Genomic DNA, 23290 nt, shown 5'->3' on the forward strand with positions numbered 1-23290 from the left:
AAATGTAACATTGTTCACAGTGACTAAGAGAGAGAATATATATATATACCGAATATATATATATAGAATATATATATATATATATATATATATATATATATATATCACCGAAATGAATGTAAAAAATATATATATTAAAAGTTACCTTTTTTATGAATTGTAATGCAATTCTACAATATTCCTGGTGGTTTAACTTTTATTTTTGATCAAACAAATGCAGCCTTTGTAAGTTTAAAAGACTTCCTTCAAAAACATTTTAAAAAAAAACACACCAACCCCATAATTTTGAATTGTAGTGTATATGCTAGCTAGATAGTTGTCACACTTTTAATTTAACATTTCAAAATGTATTGCCCTGAATAAAAAAGGTACAGGTCATTAAACTCACCTTGACAACCAGCCCTAATGGCAGGAGACTCACACCCACTGATTTGGCATGAAGTTATATATATATATATATATATATATATATATATATATATATATATATATATATATATATATATATATATATTCAGTTTAAATTAGTCAAGAAGACAGAGGTTTGTGCATGAAGGCCATGTGAATGGATTCAAGGAAAGCAGCTGTTCAGAAGCTGTTTTTCCAGGCAAAATGCTTCATGCAGCACCTTTTTCATGGTTTTGTGTGGCCAATGTGACATCACTAAAAAAAGAGGGTTTAAAAGTGGGCAATGCCAGTGTTCAGGCAGCTGACCGGAGTCATCATGTTCGCCCTCATCCTAGCATCAGTGCTCATCGCTAGCGGTAAGAACCTAAGCAGAAGTGTTCAGGGGGCTTAAACTTAGTAGACTGCAGCATAATGATTACAGATATTGTTGTAAAGGTTTTATTCTGAATTCATATTACAGCCTTTGGGTGTGGAAAACCACCCATTGAGCCTCTCATCTCTCGTGTGGTCAATGGAGAGGAAGCCAGACCCCACAGCTGGCCCTGGCAGGTACGTAAACACCAATTTTTGTCTGCCTTTATTTCTCATCCCCTCTCGTTACTACCTCTGGCTCACAAATAGACACCCTTTCTACTTTAGTTTTACTTTCCACACGTTGTCTTTGCATCTGTTTCATCTTTCATTACATTTTTACATTTGGCACTTTTATCCAAAGCAATTTACATCATTCAAGGCTTAAATTTCATCAGTTCATGCATTTCCCTGAGAATAAAACCAAGGATTTTGCCATTGCTAGTACAAAGGTCTTCTGATTGAACAGTATCTAAATTATATTTGTATGTTTGATATAATAGTACCATGCTCTTTTATGTTTCCCATGATTAGATCTCTCTGCAGTATCAGAGCGGTAGCTCATGGTATCACACTTGTGGAGGATCTATCATTGCTGAAAACTGGGTGATGACTGCTGCTCACTGCATCAGGTATAAGAGTCCAATCCAGTGTTGTTCATCTTAAATATGAATCTCTGGTCAGTTCAGAATTGAATTAAATAGGTTCAAATTTCAAATGTTTTAAATGTTGTGAACATGAGGAATTCAATAGCTTTCAACTGGATTTTAACCATCATGCATTTTCTCTCCTGTAGTTCTGGACGCAACTACAGGGTGTATGTTGGTAAGCACGACCTGTCCACATCTGAGGACGGCTCAAAGACCATCAGTGCTCAGAAGATCATTGTACATGAGAAATGGAACTCCATGTTTGTGGCTCTTGGGTAATTATTATGTTTTGTAGATCTAGATATAAATTGTGTATCATATTTAATTTTAAGGAACAGAAAGGTAAAGATGTCTTGTAAATATGTTGATAGAACTCACAGTTTGACTCTTTCCATTTTGAATTCCATTTCCATTCCTTTCCACTCTGAAATACTTAATTTGGTTATTAGAGCATGGAAACAATTTAGAATAATGGTCATTAGTTAACATTAGTTAATGTTAGTTAGATGTCACCAAGTTAACTAACCATGAGCAGTATGTGTTACTGTATTTGTTAATCTTTGTTAACGTTAGTTAATAAAAAATACAACTGTTCTTGGCTTGTTCATGTTTGTTAACAGTGCTTTAACTAATGTTAACACGAATTTAATCTATTAGTAAATGTTGAAATTAACATTATCAACGATAAATAAATGCTTTCATTATTAGTTCATGTTAACTAATGTGGTTAACTAAAAACCATTATTCTAAAGTGTTACCGATAATTCTATTTATTTGATTTTTAATTTATGTTGCTTGATATTGCAAACTGATTATCGTATTATTTTATTTATGCTCATAATCAAAAACGCATTGGTTTGCTGTTGAGCAAATAATTTAGTTTACTGCACTTTGTTATTCCAAGTGGGCAATGAATCAGATGGCTAATACATTAAGAGAAAATAGCATTGATAAGGTGGATTAAAAATCATTCTATTTTATAATAACAAATCAGTTTTTACAGTTTTACAGTCAGCAAGTCATATTATCGCTTCACATCCCAGTCCTGATCACCCTGTCGGGTTTATTTTTTGACACTGACTAGGCATCAACACAGTGAGTGTAAACAACAGCTCTCACTTGTAATTGTGCTCTTTCAGAAACGACATTGCCCTGATCAAGTTGTCAGAGCCATTGACACTCAGTGATACTGTTCAGCTGGGCTGTGTTCCTCCTGCTGGCTCCGTCCTCCCAAATAACTACCCCTGCTATATTACAGGCTGGGGAAGACTCTCAAGTAAGTGCTTGTGCACATAAAACCTGACATACATGCATGAAATTATAACTGAATATTGTTTGAATATTCCTAGTGCATAAAAAAACCCTGACCTTGTAAAACAACCCTTGCCATGTTTTTGTGCAGTAATCTGTAGAGAACATTGTATGAACAAACATACTTTGGTTGTGTCCCAGCTGGAGGATCTCTTCCTGACAGACTGCAGCAGGCACTGATGCCCGCTGTGGATCACGCTACCTGCTCCAGGTCTGACTGGTGGGGTTCCAGCATCAAGCAATCTATGGTCTGTGCTGGTGGAGACGGCGTTGTCGCTGGCTGTAATGTGAGTAAAGATTTTCTGTCTGTGTTCAGCGTAAATTATATTTTGTAGAGCCGCACGATTAGTCGTTAATTAGTCGTTGTCTCTTAGACCTTCACAAAAAACATACCAGAGCATTCAATTCTGTGTTGTCTTTTCAACATCTCAGAATCGTTATGCGTTATGTATTCATATTACTGGGATACAAGTTTATAGTTAATGTAGAATTAGAATAAATAAACATGTTTACGGAAGCAAATAGAGCAAATCACCTTTTAAAATTAACGTGGTGCTTCAAATAAGGATTGTGTCGATTATATTGTTACACCGCCAGGTGGCTGAGTTACAAGTTAACAATGTATTTATATTCATTTAAGCCACAATATGTAATTTTTCGCCGCTAGAGGTCGCTTATTCAAAACAAAGTCATAGCTTGATGACGCCTGAATTTCATGGAGCTTTTATGCTGCAGAAGACCCTTTTCTGATCATGCGTATGCAACGTTTTTTTTTAGATACATTATTGAAGTGTACATTATTTAATGTATTTTAACATTAAAAAGAAAATGACACTGTAAACAACAGTGGATGACATGCAGCATATCTTGTTCTTGCTTCTCGGAATGTGGCTGTTGTCACAAGAAGAAGACACGCTTTGTTTGAGCAAAGGCTGTCAGCTGCAAGAAAAAACACAGCTGAAAAAGCAGGTGCAAGTTTCTCAGTCAACCAATCAACATTCTGCATTAAATCTAACTTCCCCCTTTAGTACTGGACTACTGTGCTAGGTACCTCAATTGAAGTGTGCCAAAAAAAGTGTTGCGGTACAGTTCGGAATTAGGCTACGCCTTAATTGCAAAAATTGTGTACCATACCGAACTCTACTAAACCGTACCGCTCGGTGGAAATGAGCCATATGAAACCCTTGTTGCACATTTGCAGTAAGCTAGATTGATATTAGGCATAGTAAAACATGCTACTCGTGGTAAATCATAAAAACACGATTTAAACAATAATACTGTTGAGCTAAATAACAATGAATCGTTTCTGTCAATGAATGTATCCAAACACCTGTCTGATAAAACATATTAAAGCAGCTTTGGTGTTTCCATGGTTTCCACAAAATAAAACAAATTGGAAATGGAGGGTAATGCAGGTATGATGCCATTAATAGATGATGCACGAACACTGTCTGTTTCCTGGCTATTTAAACATTCATGGAAACATCTGGGATAATGTAAGTACACAAGTCAACAAAATATATTTTGTTCAAGTGGTTTTTGGATATTTGAATCCAAAATCGTAGGCCTACATAGTGTGCCTTTAAGAGATGTATCCAGTAATAATAAAACAAGTAAAGTGTTTATTAGCAAGTCATCGAATCATTCATCAACTCACTCAGATTAAATGAACATTTTAAATAGACCGCAGCAATTAACATTTTACCAGAACCTCTAGTAGATTATGTTATTTTGTTTAGTTGTTATTTAGAATCATAGGATATCAATATTTAAAAAAAAAAAAAATTATTTTCAATTTATCTAGAATCGTGTAGCTGGAATCTTGTTCCACCTCAATTGTGAGACATCTATTAGCTGAAGTTTACAGTCACTGAACGTAACTCATTAAGCAACATCAAGATTACCGTTGTTCCAAATGTATAGACCTTCAGCAGTGCAGGTAACAAACAGTTAATTGAGTAACTTACATTTTAGACAACATGTAGTCTCTTTTCTGTTTGGGTTCCGTCAACGAATATGATTTCAAACGAACCCTCACACGCAACCGTGTTGTTTTCTCACTGGATGATTCGGTGTTTTGAACGAATGGTTTGAGCCGAGACGCTCACGCCACGCTTGCAGTGTGTCACCGGCCTGAAGTCTTGCGAGATTTCCTGTGTTTACAGTCGGGACTCTGGTTGAAAATCTGTTCATGTGTGGTGTGCTTGTCGCATCATGGCACACCACACACTATAGGAGCAAAACTGTTAAAGGGGGGGGTGAAATGCTGTTTCATGCATACTGAGCTTTTTACACATGGATTCCTATCCTAAACATGGACAAAGTTTCAAACACTAAGTTGGACGTTTGATGGAGTATTTCTGTGTCAAAAATACTCCTTCCGGTTTCTTACAAGTTTCGGAGAGTTTTTTTTCGAGTATGGGTCGGCTTGACGTCGATAGAGTGGAAGGTCCTTGTATGGGCCGTACGAGCTCTTCTCCCGGTAGGGTGCGCGCACGCGTGACTAGAGCGAAAGTGCAAATGCACGCCTCAAACTGCAGATCCACTCATCCGTGCAACACTTCTGACACGCCGCGCTCCACTTTATTCCTATGGGTGACTTTAATGCGCTCGCACAGCATTCAGGGAAGGCAGCGCTGCATTTGAACCGATTTAAACGCAGAAATGACGATAAGAGTCACGACATCATGCTTCATTCGTGTCGCAAAAGTGGATCTCCACGGTCACTGCTGTCTCAGGACTTCACGAAATCAACAAGAAGTGTGTTTTTGACGGAGTGGTCTCAGCGATAAAGGTTTACGGTCGTGCTTTGGAAACAGGCAGTGAGTAAAACTGCTTCAAATGTCTGTGTTGTTGGCTATCGTTGCGTAAGTAAACATCAGTAAACAACACGATCGTGTATAGTTAATTTATCAATGGAGCATGTGATCTATGGTGTGTGTTTAAATACATTTGTTTAGCTGACCAATATATGTGTCAGTTTGTTTATTGGAAAACCACCCAAACATAAACCTAGGCTAGGGGACGTTCTCACAAAGCGTGCTTCTTCATTCAAATGCGCTAACGTTACACCATTGTTTTTTTTTATACACTAGTCTGACGTGCAAAACCGTTTTGCTTGCTACTGCTAAGGTTTAGTCGCATACAATAGTCCATAAACCAAATCATGTCATTTTAAACCCATGAGTAAACAAACGCAAATGTTGACAGGCCACTACAGTACATACCACAGAGACGGACGTCCTGCTGCTGCTGTTTCTCCTGTTCAATTTATTTCATCCTCCAGATCTGATTCTGGATCATATCTGTATTAGTTGAATCTGATTGATAGCCATGGTTTATTCAGGGTAGTGTTTTCTTTTCCACGCATGACAATGTCAGCTTTCAGAAGCTCTCGTGCAGTGGTTGTGCGCTCGTCATTCTTTAGCTCCGCCCACTCGATACGCCTCCAGCCGCTCATTTTTTTTCCGGAAAGACTTGGTACAGCCTATCTTTCTTTTATAAATATAATAAAACTAAAGACTTTTCGGAGATATGAAGGATGCAATACTACTCTATGTATTCAAGATTGATGTGAGATTGACTGAAACTGAGTGTGTCACCCGCCCTTTAAATATAGTATTATTTTGATTATTTGACCACATTGTTTTTGGTCTATCACATTTTGAAATTGAGTTACTCTGGGTTCGGGCCAAATTCCGAGCACGAAACACGAAGCACTCCACTGATTATAGCGCTCTCTTATGTTTTGCTGACATGTTTTTCAATGGGTTCCTTTCTGCCTATAGCTTTGTGACATGTTCTGTAAAACAAAGCAATTTAAATGTTGTTTCAACATTTCAACATTAGAGATGTTAGTCCTGTCCAAATTGGGAGGGTACGTGAAATCACAGAAGTTGAGTAATAAGAATTGTTACTCAAACAACAATAAGAAATATGTTCCCCTCCAAATATGCCTTAAACAGAAGTCACTTACCACCACTTAGTCACTAAAAAGGTATTTTGGAAAAAAGCCAATCTAAAACAAAAAAAAAGATTAAAAATTTGCTCAATACTTCTATGTGTGAGGATAATGACAACAATTAGCAAATGCATTGCTTTTTTGTTAACAACCTGCAGGGTGACTCTGGCGGTCCTCTGAACTGTAAGAACTCTGACGACGTCTGGGAGGTGCACGGTATTGCTAGCTTTGTTTCTGGTTTGGGCTGTAACACAGTGAGGAAGCCTACTGTTTTCACCCGTGTGTCTTCTTTCAATGACTGGATTGACAAGGTACACCATGCTGCATTAACAGAAATAATTTATTTACAACACTGTGTATGATTTAATGCATTATAATGCATCCATTTAAATGGTTAGTTCACCCAAAAATTAAATTTATGTCATTAATGACTCACCCTAATGTCGTTCCACACCCGTAAGACCTTGGTTCATCATCGGAACAAAGGTTAAGATATTTTATATTTTAGTCCCAGAGCATATGCAATGCAGTCTATGCCCACTATACTGTCCATGTCCAGAAATCTAATAAAAACATAATCAAAGTAGTCCATATGTGACATCAGTTGGTTGATTAGAATCTCTTGAAGCATCGAAAATACATTTTGGTCCAAAAATATCAAAAACTATGACTTTATTCAGCATTGTCTTCTCTTTCGTGTTCCTCCAAAAAGATTCAAAGGGGTCATGAATCAGTAAATCGATCAATGATTCGGGTCGAAAATGTCACATGATTTCAGCAGTTCGGATCGCGTGTCAAACTACCAAACTGCTGTAATCAGGTAACATTGGTGACCCGAATCATTTTCGATGCTTCAAGAGATTCTCATCAACCAACTGATGTCACATATGGACTACTTTGATGATGTTTTTATTAGCTTTCTGGACATGGACAGTGAAGTGGGCATAGACTGCATTGCATATGCTCTGGGACTAAAATATAAAATATCTTAAACTGTGTTCCGATGATGAATGGAAGTCTTACAGGTGAGGAACGACATTAGGGTGAGTCATTAATGACATCAATTTCATTTTTGGGTGAACTAACCCTTTAATATTGAAGTTTAGATCAACTAATACACTTCTTTACAGGGATAGTTCAGCCAAAAATTAAAATTCTATCATCATACTTACCCTCAAGTTATCTAACCTGTATGAGTTTCTTTCTTCGCTGAACACAAAAGAAGATATTTGGAAGAATTTCGGTAACTTGACAGTTGACGGTAGCCATTGTCTTCCATTTTTTTGTTCCCTACTATTGAAGTCAATGGCTACCGTCAACAATCTTCAAAATATCTTCTTTTGTGTTCATCAAAAGAAAGAAACTCATATAGGTTTGGAACAACTTTTTGTTATGAACTATCCCTTTAAGTCCTGTCTAAAGACATTCTGGTTAACAAATCCATGAGCTTTGGAAATTACCCTGAGACAATTAGAGAGATTTGCATGCATGTGATAAATTAATTAGTATATATATTTCTTTCTTTTTTTTTCTTTGCTCATTCAAGGTCATGATGAACAATTAAGATGGACCAAGGATGCTGACCTTATTTTAATTTTGGAAAACCAACTCACCAAGAAAAATTTAAATAAATACATAATGGCTCAACAAGGGATCAACTTCTTCCTTTTAGTTTTTTTTCCTTTCCCACTCTCCCACACTGATTCAATACAAACTTTAAATTGTTTGCCTAAATATTAATCTAAACTCCAATTAGCTGATTGAAAGAATCTTCTGATATGTTGCATATTTCAAACATGATGAGTGCAGCAGATATGAATGTCAGAAATGGTGTTTTCAAGATTGCAGTACCTCAGAGAACAATAGATCATTTGGCCAAAGGAGGTGAGGCTATCTATGATCGCTTCCCACTCAAGTGTAGGAGGAAGGGATGATAATCATGACCTGCTGACATACAACGATATCATGTGAAGACAGCACATGGATGATCAGGGATCTGTGGGTTTAAATAAAAATGTGTATTTTTCATTGCCAAATTCTCAAACATAATTTAAAGGCTTTTAATGAAAACAGATAAGTTTTGTTTTTGAGTGTGTGTTTCATTAATTAATGTGATTAGATTAATGCTTCTGCATGTCAAATTCAATAAGTGTTATGGGTGCATGAATGCTTTTAGAAAATTATGGGGAAATAGGATTGCCTGTTGGCTGTTTTGTGACATGAGTTATAAAATAAATCTTTATAATTATTTCCCATTCCTGGTTTTCTACAAGAAATACAAATTTGAATTAGAGATAGGGAACTCATTGCTTCTGTATCTCAAAGAGAGACATTCTGAGGGTGAAGCTTTTTTTCTCTCTGCAGTTTTTCGTATCCCTAATGGCTCCATGGGGACTCCTGACTCGTGAAACATAACGGAAACATTTAATTGCTGGTCCAAACTGCATTCATTATAAACATTGTATTACATTTTAAAGGAACACACAAACAAATATTATATTGTTATGGATATTGTTTGTCACAATAAATATTTGTATTTATATAAAATATTCAGCAATAACCCAGAGCTGTAATCCCCATTGAACATGAGATCCCCTTTCAATCGTTTAAATAAATTAATTTGAGCAGATTATATAAACTAGGCCTATAGGCTATGATAGAATATAGAGTGGAAAGTTAGTACGTTGAATAATATCCACAATAACTCACCAGGAACAATTTGAAGAACAGTTTTTGACAGTTTTTTTGTAGCAGCTGCTGCATTTATTTGTATTCTTTTAGATTTAGAACAATCTCTGTAATACATTTTAATGAAACATGCATAATTATTTTAATTAACAGCCTGTCTGTTAATAACAAAAAGTCTGAATTCCAGGAGAGACTTTGAATATATATCCCACAATACTGCATTTGAGCCTGCCCTCCAGACAGCCAGGGACTAACACCAACTGGGATTGCTCTCGTTGTCATTGGTTAGCAGAGTCCAACGTTTGTTTTCGTTCTCAGGACAACACAATGACAACCCCGCCCACAGGGCGCATCCAGTGACTGCAGGGAGACTGAGCTGTAAGCTCTAAACGCCTCTACATCTGCATATTAGCTACACTGAAAAAGTAAACATTGCGTAAGTAAATGACACTGATGAGATCTCTGAGTAGCTGACGCTTCAGATCAACATGATTCACAGGATGCTGTTCGCGGGCAGACGCAGACCCGTCTGTTTCTACGTCTCTTGTTAAAACTTTTTGATCTGCACATTAGGACATCAGCTCATTTTACTTCTTATAATGGGTCGGCATCAGAAGTAGGCTACTTGACAGTATGCAAAAGTTGCGGTTAAGTTCACTTTGCAAAAGCAGCATCGCCATAACAGCAGAATTTACGCTCGGGATAAAACGAGAAACTGCAGCGTGGCGCCAGACGATTTGCATCGTATTGTTTTGAATGGAGCACCATCTTCTCATCTTCTAAACAGGCAAGCTTATCCTATAATAATGTTTACTGCTTATATAAATGTGTTGTAAATTCTTGAATAGCCATTTTCTCATTTGGTTGAATAGTCTTATCTGCTGTATTTAGTATTCAGTAGCAGTCAGCTGTTGTGCTTCCACATAATGTGGGACAGACAAGTGTTTCATTGTTCCCCTCATGTTTCATTTAGGGGGGGGGGGGGGGGGGGGCTGTTTTTCTTAGTCAAACTAGTAGCTACTTCAACTAGTTCTTTATAATAACCCTGGAACTTAAAAAAAATGCTGGATGTCAGCTTGAATGGTTTTTATATAAATATTAAACATTTTGTCCATTTTGCACTGTGGTGCTGCTGTGAACACTTACCAACTTATTTGCAGTGTTCCTCAAATAAATATACATTATATTGCCAAAAGTATTGGGACATCCCTCCAAATCATTGAGGGGTTGGGCTTAGTTCCAGTAAAAGAACTTTTAATACTTCAGCATACCAAGACATTTTGGACAATTTCATGCTCCTAACTTTGTAGGAACAGTTTGGGGATGGCCCCTTGACTGCGAACCAGTGCACAAAGAAAGGTCCATAAAAACATGTATGAATGAGTTTGGTGTGGAGGAACTTGACTGGCCTGCTCAAAGTCCTGACCTCAACCCAACAGAACACCTTTGGCATGAATTAGAGCGGAGACTGCGAGCAATGCCTTCTCTTCCAACATCAGTACCTGACCTCACAAATGCGCTTCTAGAAGAATGGTCAAAAATTCCCATAAATAAACTCCTAAACCTTGTGGAAAGCCTTCCCAGAAGAGTTGAAGCTGTTATAGCTGCAAAGGGTGGCCCAACTCCATATGAAACCTTATGGATTAAAAATGGGATGTCATCAAAGTGAATGTGCATGTAAAGGTAGACGTCCCAAAACTTTTGGCATTATAATGGAGATCAGATGCTCAAATATATATCCTGGCCAGGCAAACATATATGTTGTTTCATCTGCAAAAGAAAAACAGAAGCATACATACTGCCCACGATAAGGCCAACAAAATAAAATGTTTCTTTTAAATGTTAAATCTTTCTTTTGCATTTCAAAGAAAACTGACAAGAGCAATCACACTTGTATTTGTGGGTGGTTTTATTTTTGCTGTTTATGTTAACTTTTCACCTCTCTCATTTGACATAACTGTCATCTCATCAATAAAATCGGAGGCGTTGAGATGGTGTAAGAATTAGCATCCATCCAGTCTCCAAACTCCTTGTCCAGTGTTGGGTTGCAGGGAAAATTTGCATGTTTGTTATTATTATTTTTTTGTAGTCCTATTAAAACAGCAAAATCAGAAACAATTATTTAAATATTAAACAAAGAAATACAATCATGCAAACACTCCTCTGTTTATATTTCATGAATCGATCAGGGAGGCAGCAGTATAGCCTAAATCAGATCCCTAATGTCCCTGTTGGACTGTGGCTCATCAATTGCCTTCAGCTTATTATTGATTAGAACGTCACTGATTCTGACTAGCCCGGCTTAGCTTAACTACAATATGTGTAAGTTTACTGTGTAGTTAACATTTTCAGACTTATATATAACTGTGTGGAACCCTTTTTCCAGGATGAGAAGTTTGACACGATGTCCTCTAGAGAATATTGTTTGCAAAGAGTCTTTATAGAAGCACTACCATATTATCAGGTCTGCATTATTTAACAGCACATGCATATAGAGCTGTGATAATAAGACTCGAGAGGGGAGGGTATTTGTATCTGGGGAGGCACTTTAAAACATTTTGGAATTTAAATGATATTGTGGCTAAGTTGCTACTCCAAACCGTACTGTTCATTCAATTTAAAGTGCAATGAGACATGATAAATGTTTTCTTTTAGTTTAGTTGGTTATCATTATTGTCTATGTCTAATGTTGAGGGGAATCTCTTTCTCAGCACGGATAAGAAAAAGGCATGAGGCATGATTTGTCTTCAGGTTTTCTTTAGTTTTCAGTTCATTTGTTTTTCTCATAACTTGAAGCCTTAGCTCCCTATACTGTGGCAGTGTAAGAGCGAGAGAGATTGATGTTCATCAGTCTTGCCGGTGTGATGAACTGGCAGTTCTTGTCTCACTTCAATCTCAGTAATAACTGCTGTGTGCCAGGGCTATTAACTTGAGCATGATGAGAGTGGAATTGCTCTGGATTGTCTACAAAAACTGACCCTCTAACAGTAGTTTGAACTCTGAAAAGAAAACTGACCTTATGGCAGAAAAAACAACTGGAGATGAGGTTAGAAACATATTCAACATGATGATGAGCCATCTTGATTTACAGACATGGGCTTTTAAATGTGTCTGTATGAGAAAATGGGTTGGAAGACCGAGTGAGTTACACTTCATTCGTCTTCTTGTTTGAACACGGCAGCACATCTTATCCGAGTGCAAGTCAGTAGTTTTAGTAGTTCATGTTTTTTAGTATTTTGGTATTTTAAAGCTGCTGTCCGTATCTTTTTTTGTGTTCAAGATTTACAAATACTATACATTGACAACAACATGAATCCATTTTCCAAACCATGTTTTTGTCTTACCCTGAATCATTATGGTACACTAATAAGTGTTTATATTGGGACTATTTCAGGCCAGACTGGTAGGTACTGCTGCGGAGGAGCACAGCCCCTGTGTGACTCGCCATAGACAAACAGAGAGAAGTAGCTCCGGCTGTAGTGTTCTTCCGCAAGACACATGCAGTTCTGTTTATTAACTGCTAGAGCACAAAAAGTTATGGACTGCAGCTGTAAAATTGCATTTAAATTGTTTATTATTATTTAAACCTGACATACATTTTCAAAAATACGTTATTTTGAATATAAAAGCATGCAAGGTAAACTAAATCCTAAAACAATATAAAATTAACTTTTCACTCAAATTGCAATGCTCATAATATAATTTAGAAAAGATTGCAAAACATTTTGACTGGGTCTCATGGCGTTTAGATCTCACTATATGTTTATTTTTATTAATGAGTAAATCATAGATTTTTTTACAAACTTTATTGTGATTGTTGTCTTTGTTTTTTCAGGAATCATTCAGAGACTAAGGATGTGTCTCTTGGGATCCGGCTAACATTTAACAAGAAAGTCAGCCTTTGCAGAGATGCAAAACTTTGATCAGTAGATCACTCTTACTCACTGAAGGACCAGATGGTGTTGTTGGCTCTTTCAAGAATCGAGTACAATGACAGCAGAAGTTGAAGCACAGTAACCCATTGAGATTAACTGTGATTTCATGTGTCTTCCCTATTCTTGAACATCAGATCCCTGAGGTCAACTCACCATGGAGACAGAACTAAGAGCTGGTCTGTCTGCAGCTGCCATAGTGGCCATTGTTTGTAACTCAGTAGTAGCTGTGCTTATTCTCATTCTCTTTGTTATACTCTACAAGGCCTGCAAAATTCCTTCCAGTCCAGAGAGGGCTCCGGTGCTGGCAGAGATTCAAAAGCTACAGAAAACTGAGCAAAAATACTTATTAACTGCAGCGTGAAATTGAAAAACATGAATACAGGGCTGCTTACGAATCTTTTTATGGTTGAGCCTCTTCTTTCCTAGACCCAGTATTTAAGGTCCAGGTGAGCTCTTTTCATTACAGGGCCCAGGACATTTCTGATTGTTTGGGGCTTGTGGCCCTGCCCCTTTGAAAGTGAAAGTGTCCTTTGCGATCGCACCGCTGTGCCCCCGCGAACGAGATTTCTACCGAGGGGGACCCTGTCCCGAACACTATCCCTCAGAATGCTATTGACCATCCCCCTGTGGAGGTCTGTGCACCACTGTCCCTAACTGTGAAAAGAACATGTTAAATATACATGTGCTCTATATGATTTTTTTTTTTTTAGGAAAACTATACAATTAGTAAGATTAGAAAATGATAAAAGGTCTAGTTTGTAAAAAAGATCACACTTGTCAGCCTGTGAGGACAGTATGGTTTGTTACCTACTAAACATCTAAAATGCCTGATTCACTTGTGGTTTTACTGTGTTCCATCTTTTTACAATTTATATTTTTTACAATTCTCTTTGCTAACCCTATGGCAAATCTGTCATAAAGCATGCTATAGTCAAATGGCGAAATACTAAATTATTTTGATTAATGCAGAGCTTAGATGCATGTAATGCATTTTATTATTTTAACATGTTTTATACTAAAATAAAATATTAAGATAATGTGTTTCTTTGTCTGAAATTATGGGTAATAAGGATGAAACAGTTATAGATCATGCATATTGAAATCAATTGATGTATGCAATGTATTTCTTCATATTACCAACTTTTCTTCATATAGATCTGTACACTATAAAAATGTGTTGGTTTAACTTTAAAAAAGTAAGTAACCTGGTTGCCTTAATTTGTAGTTTATTGAAATTAAAAATTTTAGTTGATACATTGAAGGCAATTGGTTTAATAAATAGAACTCTAAATATTATTGTATCTGAACCACATAAAAAATTGTTAAATCATGAAAATAGCACAATATGGCATGTTTCACTGCATCATCACAATAAAACACACACAATTACCCAAGATGCGTACAAAATCTTTTAATAATATTTTAATAAAGGTTGTCGATTCTTAAAAATGTTCATTGTATTAACTCAAATTTAATTTAAATGAACTCAAAATTTTGAGTCAACCAGGTAACTTTTTTTTTTTTTTTACAGTATGTGTTTGCTTGTGTCTTGTACTTATTTGTGTTGTTGGTGATTTGCAACTGGAGGATCATTACGTAAAGACAACAAAGCCTCTTATCTATTTTACGGTGCTTGGACACAGTCCATCTGTTAGTCTATTTATTGCTCTTCATTGGACATCTAGTCACTTTGCGCTAAGCTTGGATCAGTTCCCTGTTCTCCTGCCCAAACCAACAAAATGGTCCTAACTTCCAACACATGGCCATGTGTAGACTGCTTAACACCAGTTCAACTTATACAGTATAATTTATCACTCATCAAAAATGCATTAACCAAGAAAATAAGGGAAGTTATGGTGTGAAAAAGAGTTGCAAAAATAGGAGATAGAGCAAGTGTGCAGAGGTGAGGAGAGGGAAAATACTAATATCAAAGTTTAATTTGAGCTTTTTTATGTTGCCTGAAACCTGTAAGCACTGCATTGGGCTTTAGCCTCCTCTGATGTTTATAGGTCAGCAGGGTAAAAATAATGAACAGCCAATAAACACGTTTCAGTTTGTAGACGTTAAGGACGTGTAGACGTACCAATCAAAAATAATCCAAACCGTATCTCAAAATGTGATGTTCCCATATCTAAAGTACACATTTTACATTCAACTGTTATGCAAATTAAAACCACTATATCATAGTGATCATAAACACAGGCTCTCTACCAATGGTCATCCATCACAAAACTTAACATGGCACAGTTTCATCATCGGTAGAATATGAAATATTTCAACCCTCGGCAACATTTTAAAAGTTCCCTAAAAAGAGATCAGCCATGTGAAACTTCACTGGTAAGATTTACCATGATTAGCACACTGAATGTGTTTTACTCTGGCTCAATGTCAGGGAAAAAACTTGTATCTTTAGCTTGTCAGTAAGTAATAGAGACAAGCAAAGGTGCACCTTTGTACATTATGCATCACTGACTAAAGATAATGTCAGATATTGACTGTTAAAATCTATAGTGTCTGACAGCAACAGCCTATTTATGGTAAATTATGATCAAAGATTACAAAATATATTTTTTTTTTCTTCAGATATCTTCACTGGAAATAGTTTGACATGACTGCAGCTTCTAAATGAATCTACAAGCATAAATGTCATTATTTAGAGCAAGGTATAGATGTGCTTCTTATATAATATCTAATGTACAATAACTGTTTATTACCTATATTCAAAATCTTAACTTGAGGGAATGATGTGGGCAGGAATGATTTTATGTAGTAGCTTTAATTGTCATTTCACAGACCTACTTAAAGCAGTTTTTATATCCACATAAAATGGAATTGGTTTCTTCCTGCCTTTCTTTCTTTTCTTTTCTTCTTCTTCTTCTCCTTCTTTTTTTAAACAAATTGCGACAACCATAGAAAACGTAGCCTTCTTTTTTATGGTTTGCAGAATGTGATTATTCTGGTGATTTCTTTGAAGGAAAAACAGTATAGTAATGACACATAGGAGCTTCAGAACAGAATTTGCCCTGAGGTAGAGAGTACAGAAACAAAGTGAAGAATTACATAAGAACATTACGGGCTACTGGAATAATATCCAGATTACTAATAAACCTTAATCTGTATCCCCATCTGTGATGTCATGGTTGCATAACCTATATGAAACAAATATAGATTTCCTCCTGAATTAAAGGATGTACTCATGTGTCAGTTGACATGGATGAGAGCAAGCATCTTTGTTTATCTGACTGAAAAGCTTTTTCTTATAACAGCTGTTCATATGGGGTTCCACAGGGACTATTAGTAATGGATAACACCTTGAGGTTATCAAAGAGATAATGAAATCAAAAAACAAACAAACAACAACAAAAATTTCACAAACCATTATTCATAACAATGGTGTTTGTAATGTTCTTACCTCAATTATTGAATTTCCTCCCACCTCAACAATTGCAATCAATTATGCCATTTTATATACTTAATAACCATCAAAGAACCCCATCATCACCTTTATCATAATTTTTAGTTTATCAAATTTTCAGTCTATGCTATTTTCTATATTTGATTGAAACATTAAATTATTTGATTATAATATTTAATTGTATTTATTCTGTTGTCAAATCAGGCATGCATTTAAAATGTAGCCCTACATTTTATTCTGCAAGCTAAATTAATTTTCATTTTACAATGCTAAATGATAATATACAAATTTGTGACCCTGGACCAAAACCACAAATCATAAGTCGCACGGGTATATTTGTGGCAATGGCCAACAATATATTGTAAGGGTCAGTATGATCGATTTTTCTTTTATGCCAAAAATCATTGGGATATTAAGTACAGATCCTATTTAAAGAAGATATTTTGCAAATGTACAGATTTTCAAATAGTTGTATCTCGACCAAATTTTTCCTCATTCTAACAAACTATACATCAATTGAAATCTTATTTATTCAGCTTTCAGATGGTGTATGTCAATTAAAAAAAGAAGCCTTAAACTGGATTTGTGGTCCAGAATCACACAATACGCAAAGAAGTTCGACATCAATGTAAATGGGGAATGACTCTTTCGTACAGCTTTACCTGGTTAGTAATGCGACTAATTTCTGAAATAATCTTCAGTAAAAATATACTTGTTTTTAATGCCTTATTGTTCAGCGCCATCTACTGGCAAACACGTATCTACGACGATAGACAGGAATATCATTGGAAATATGTTAGCTAGCAGATTTCAGCAGAATTAAAATAGTAATTAAGTAATAGCGGCCTACAGCATACGGACCTTATACATTTTTACTTCTATTTTGAGCTAATTTTGTTAACATTTACATTAATTTAATTTAATATAGTCAATGCTTGATTAGAAGTAATCTGTTATGTTAGGTTTGGACTGCGAGTTATAATGGTTAGAAAACAGGTAGGCCTAAGGAAAAAAATAATAATTAAAAATCACATTTTAGACTAGACTTGACTACATGCATGTTTTGCAGATTGCTCCCATGAGGCCATAGGCCATGGGCATTTTTATTAAGGCTATCTCCAGAAGCTGTCCAGGGTCCTGAAGTCACTGCTCTGTGCCTGGTATTGGACAGGTGTAAGCACGGCCGGTGTTTTCAGCACTGTAAACACACAAATGGGGTCACTGTAGACTCTACAGTGACCCCATTTGTGTTTACAGTGCTGAAAAGAGGTGGGCCGCTGTATAGATCAAATCCCGTTAATAAGGGATCGGAATCTTTGTTTGCATTTGATTGTAATCCCTATCCAACACCCCTGATTACAGATTCGACATAGACTGCAAAAACATCGTCCCACACAAAATCTTGCCATTTTGAGGTTACAAACACCCACAGACAGCCCTGCACAATGTCTGTGTCTGATGCTAGTGTTGGGTGGAGCAGACATCGCTCGATGGCGTTGAGTGGGGCGGAATCCGTGGTGCTGCTCGCGTCTCGAGACTCGTTTCTCCCGGAAGTGGGTGGTTAAGTCGCCACTCGGTCACTGCTGGCTAACGAGCGATCGCTGGGATGAAGGAGAGTCGGGGATATTCTTGGGGCTGACAAATATCCGACGACACAGTAGTGAAATTTTCATTCTTAACCAATTAGTTGCGGTATATCCGCAGAAATCAACCTCAAACGCTCACAAAAAGGCTCAGACAGCCCGCCGCCAAGATGATGGAAGAAATTGACAGATTTCAAGTGCCGACTGAGGCAGAGATGCAGCCTTTTGTAAGTTAAACCAGATTGACTCTTTAACAGCCGATTAAAGCAAGAATGTTGTCAGTATGCGGTTTTAATAACATTTTTGATGGACGAATTTTAGCTCAATATGAACTAACGAACCGTGGAGAATTTCATTAGTCTCATGTTGTCACCACAAACCGTTATTTCTTCACAAAATGGTAAAAAAAAATCTTGTATTACGAGAGATCGATGATGTCTCTTCTGTGTCTGGTGTGTATTTTGCTTGCAAACGTAAGGATGCTACTGTGATGATGCTGCGCACTGAGACTGAGTGTCTCCCTGCATCGAAAACAACATTAGCTTCATTTTATTTTATAACTTCAGCTCTACCTGTTCTTCTATCTCATCGTACTTCTATCGTAACGCTGTCTGTAACATTCATTTGAAACAATGTTAAAACTGCGTGATGTTTCTTCTATCTCATAGAGGCCTTCACAGCCTTATATTGCTTCATCATGCAGAATACGTGCTATGGTACCTGAATAATGTCCATACGCCTCCTACCCATCCCAAAATCATCAATAATTCTCAGGAAAATAACCAGCTCTGTTCGAAGAGACATCTGGATGGCCCATATTTAGCCAATGATCCATACAGCAGATGCTCGTGTTCTTCTAGTTAGTTCTGAATCAATGGTTCATGGTTTTTGCTTCAGAACCCAGATTTTGCATTGGACATTAAGTGGAGACCCAATGCAAAACCCAAACCCTTTATCATACAGATGTCAACAATAAACGTCTTTAAGATCAGAAATGGAAAATTATTCATATGAACCACGTAGACCTAATAATATGCAAACGTATTAATGTGGCATAATGAATTGAAAAATGTACAATATTGTTTTCTTAATGTCTGTTGAAATTCAATTATTTCATGCTCTCTGTATTTACCACACAAAATTGTGATTGGCACAAACCATGTTTATTGTCTGTGAAAGAGAACTAATATTTAAGGTAGTCTTGGCCATCAATCCATTTGCGATTCATTTTGTTGGTTATGTCCCACTGGTCTGGTGGTTATTATAATATATTTATTAAGTTTATTATACAATATACAGTCTTTATGATCAGCATACTAAAGTGTCTTGAATTGTACCTGTTTTTCATCCTTTTTCTAGTTTTGGTAGAGTTATGCTTTTGTAATGTTGACACATTTTTGATGCGCTCCTTATTTGAAATTGGTAAATTGGTGTTTCCTTTCACATCAATCCCATGGTGTTTTTGAAATGAGCTGACAGAAATCATAGCAGGCATAAAGTGATGCTTTACTCATCCACATTGAGGAAAATGGACAGAGCAAAGCTCAGAAGAACACACTTCACATAAAATGGACTTAATCGATAAAACTAGACAGTCCTGACACTTCTTTCTTGTTCGCCAGGATCCAGCATCATCGACCACATCAGAGGCAGACTCGGATACCAGGGAGAATGAGCCTGCCACCCTGAACTATAAACCTTCTCCTCTCCATATGAAGATAGGTGAGTTGTGGGTTTGTCCATACTGCTAAATGCCAATGCAATTATGTATTATTGTCATATGACCTGATTCAATTATAAAAACTTTTTTTTTTTCTTCTGTACAGACAAACAGAGAGAGCTGGTTAGGAAAGGATCACTGAAAAATGGCAATGCTGGAAGCCCTGTCAATCAACAACCCAAGAAAAATAACGTGATGGCCAGAACAAGGTACAAACAAGAGGCGATTCAAAATGAAAGTTAATTATTTTTTAAGTTAAACCACAAACAGACTGCTAACTCTTTATTTCGTTTTCAATCAAGGCTAGTGGTTCCCAATAAAGGCTACTCCTCTTTAGACCAGAGTCCAGATGAGAAACCTTTAGTTGCTCTAGACACTGACAGGTGAGCTCTTTACTCATCCCAAAATGATTTATTTAAGTCCCAATTGGCCACAGGCTTCAAGCTCACTGTTTTCACTTGCCTTTGCAGCGATGACGACTTTGACATGTCTAGATATTCCTCATCAGGATACTCATCAGCCGAGGTGAGGTCTCTATGGGAACAGGTACCTATGAACTCTGGTTAATGTATTAAGCCCCATACCACAAGCATCATGAGTCATGCCGGTGTTTTCTTTTTTTCTTTTTTTAAAGTCACTCACAATTTTGCTTTAAAGGTCACGATTGCACATTTGTTGTTGCTAATCATATTCATGTTGTTCATGTCATTGATTCATTAAACCAATAAATGTCCTAATCAAGCTATTGAGCCAACCTTGTTTTCCTATTAATCTATCAAATAACTGCTGCCAGGAAAATCAAATTAATCAATGTGATTTAATTAGTGGCGGTTATGCAGCGTGGTCTGACATGCTGTTCATTGCTTCCTGCAGCAGATAAACCAGGATCTGAACATCCAGCTGCTGAAAGATGGATACAGGCTGGATGAGATCCCTGATGATGAAGACCTGGACCTCATACCACCCAAATCTGTCAACTCCACCTGCATGTGCTGCCAAGCCACCTCCTCCACTGCTTGTCAAATCCAGTAAACCTATCACCTTTTTTCCTCCTCGTGCTCCCTCTCTCTCTCTTTTCCGGCCCTTATTCCCTTTCATAACCTCAGATAAGACATCTAATCAATATTACAGTGAGAAATGTACAGTACAGTAAACGTTATGATAAACATGGTGTACAGGAAAATGTAAACACACATACACAAAAACACATTACATGTGCTAACACACACACATACTCTAACATATGATTATTAACATGACTATTATTGGTTGCTTCCTCCTATGGCAGGATATGCACTGTTTGCTAATACGTTAGGAGAGTCTGCTCACTTTCACCTCCTAGTCGTCATTGCGTTACTGTACAAGTGAACGTAGAACAAGTAAAGCTTTAAAGCGGCTTTAATTGTGATTTAAAAACAACAACTTGATGTTACAGAGAGTTTGAAATAGCTTATCCACTGAATTCTCTGCTTTCATGTTGCACTCATCGCATTAACGTCGTCATTAGGGTATGATTTGATTTCCGTACGGATCTGGTTGGATGTTTGTTGTTCGTGGCTGCTATTGAAGCTATACTTGGGCTCGTTTCTGTTGAACATTTTGCATGTTGGCGCATTCGTAATGCAGCGCTAACAGTAGCCTTGTCTGGCATGCACCAGGGCATCACATTTTTTGTTTACTCTTGGTATGTCACATACATGTATTTAATTGAATCATCTTTGAAACTACGCTGGATTTGAGATGTGAATATGTCATGAAAGGAAAGGCAATACAGCAAACTCTTTAAAGGAAGATGCATACTTTTTGGGACTTAATCTTATTCACCGTATCCCCAGAGTTAGATAAGTCCATTTATACCATTTATATCCATTTATATCTCACTGCTAGCCTAGCTTAGCACAAAGACTGTAGGGAAACGGCTCATTCTAGCCTACTGGTCAATAAGTGACCAAATAAAGCCAACATTTTCCTATTTACATGTTGTGATGTGTATAGTTACATCATGTACTAATACAGATGGAACATTTTCTAGACCGACATGGCTAAGGACTATACTCTCATTCCTGCGTATACTCTCATGGTTGCAGAGGTGCCTGAATAGTCCCCAGCTCTCTGTGCAGTCAGGTTGTCACATTGGTTATGTTGACGGAAGTTTGCCTATTTTCAGGCACTGTGTAATATCATTGCGCCGCTGCACCCATGGTACGGCAGTAAAGTTCCCTGATAATTACGCGGGAATGAGAGTGTAGTTCCTAGCCTCTAGCCTGTCTAGAAAATTGCAACTTTTAATTTTCCATCGGTCTTAATACACAATGTAACTGTACACATCACAACATTTTTACCGTTTACCTCCAGTCTTTGTGCTAAGCTAGGCTAGCGGTGGGTGCGTTAGACAGAGTTATGGGACGCAAAGAGATGAGAATGGTATATATGGATGGACTTATCTAACTATGGGGGATATGGTGAATAAGCTAAAGTCACAAAAATTTGGCATGTTCCTTTAAGAATTTGATCTGACAGGTCAAAGCCTTGACTTCACAATAACCTCACACTACAGACCTAAGATAATACAATGATTACATGAAAACCTTTTGTGTCTCTCAAAGCATTTTTTTCAAAAGCCAGAAATCAATCTTATGACAATTTTTGTCTGTTAAGACAGAATGTCCAGACATGTTAGATATTTAAAGCACCTGTAAGCTTTCCAGCAAGTATTGTTTTTTTCAGGAAGATGCTAAGATGTCACACACTTGAAGGCACCAAAGTACACTTTATTGCCAAAAGTTTTGGGATGCCTGCCTTTCCATGCACATTCATTTTAATGACATCCCATTCTTAATCCCTAGGGTTTAATATGGAGTTGGCCCACTGTTTGCAGCTACAACAGCTTCAGTTCATCTGGAAAGGCTTTCCACAAGGTTTAGGAGTGTGTTTATGGGCCTTTTTGCCCATTTTTCTAGAAGCGCATTTCTAAGGTCAGGCACTGATGTTAGACAAGGATTTGAATTCATCCCAAAGGTGTTCTGTCGGGGGTAGGTCAGGGCTCAAGGTCAGTCAAGTTCCTCTACACCAAACTCTTGACACAAAATGTCTTAATGGACCTTGCTTTGTGCACTGGTGCGCAGTCATGTTGGAACAGGAAGGGGCCATCTCCAAACTGTTCTCACAACATTGGGAGCATAAAATTGTCCAAAATGTCTTAGTATACTGAAGCATTAAGAGTTCTTTTCACTGGAACTATGTGGCTAAGCCCAACTCCTGAAAAACA

General features: G+C 37.1%; 2 protein-coding genes across 3 annotated transcripts; both read left to right on the forward strand.

The window, feature by feature from the left end:
• Positions 1 to 714: 714 nt before the first annotated feature.
• On the forward strand, positions 715 to 8335 carry ela3l (elastase 3 like). The gene is made up of 8 exons (XM_067440202.1): positions 715 to 764; positions 869 to 957; positions 1294 to 1391; positions 1556 to 1684; positions 2549 to 2685; positions 2862 to 3007; positions 6840 to 6992; positions 8228 to 8335. Exons 1-8 carry the CDS (start codon positions 725 to 727, stop codon positions 8243 to 8245), a joined length of 810 nt encoding a protein of 269 aa, XP_067296303.1. The 5' UTR covers positions 715 to 724; the 3' UTR covers positions 8246 to 8335.
• Positions 8336 to 18162: 9827 nt separating this feature from the next.
• fam219ab (family with sequence similarity 219 member Ab) lies at positions 18163 to 21877 on the forward strand. 2 transcript variants are annotated; one of them, XM_067438996.1, is made up of 6 exons: positions 18163 to 18529; positions 19925 to 20024; positions 20129 to 20231; positions 20325 to 20405; positions 20493 to 20568; positions 20896 to 21877. In XM_067438996.1, the coding sequence occupies exons 1-6, from the start codon at positions 18473 to 18475 to the stop codon at positions 21052 to 21054; spliced, it is 576 nt and encodes a 191-aa protein (XP_067295097.1). In that variant the 5' UTR covers positions 18163 to 18472; the 3' UTR covers positions 21055 to 21877. The 2 variants fall into 2 exon arrangements, with proteins under 2 accessions (XP_067295097.1, XP_067295098.1); XM_067438997.1 differs by having other exon boundaries at positions 18176 to 18529; positions 20493 to 20547.
• The last annotated feature ends 1413 nt before the right edge of the window (positions 21878 to 23290 follow it).

The sequence above is a fragment of the Pseudorasbora parva genome, chromosome 3 (assembly GCF_024679245.1).
Source record: "Pseudorasbora parva isolate DD20220531a chromosome 3, ASM2467924v1, whole genome shotgun sequence".
NCBI lineage: Eukaryota > Metazoa > Chordata > Actinopteri > Cypriniformes > Gobionidae > Pseudorasbora > Pseudorasbora parva.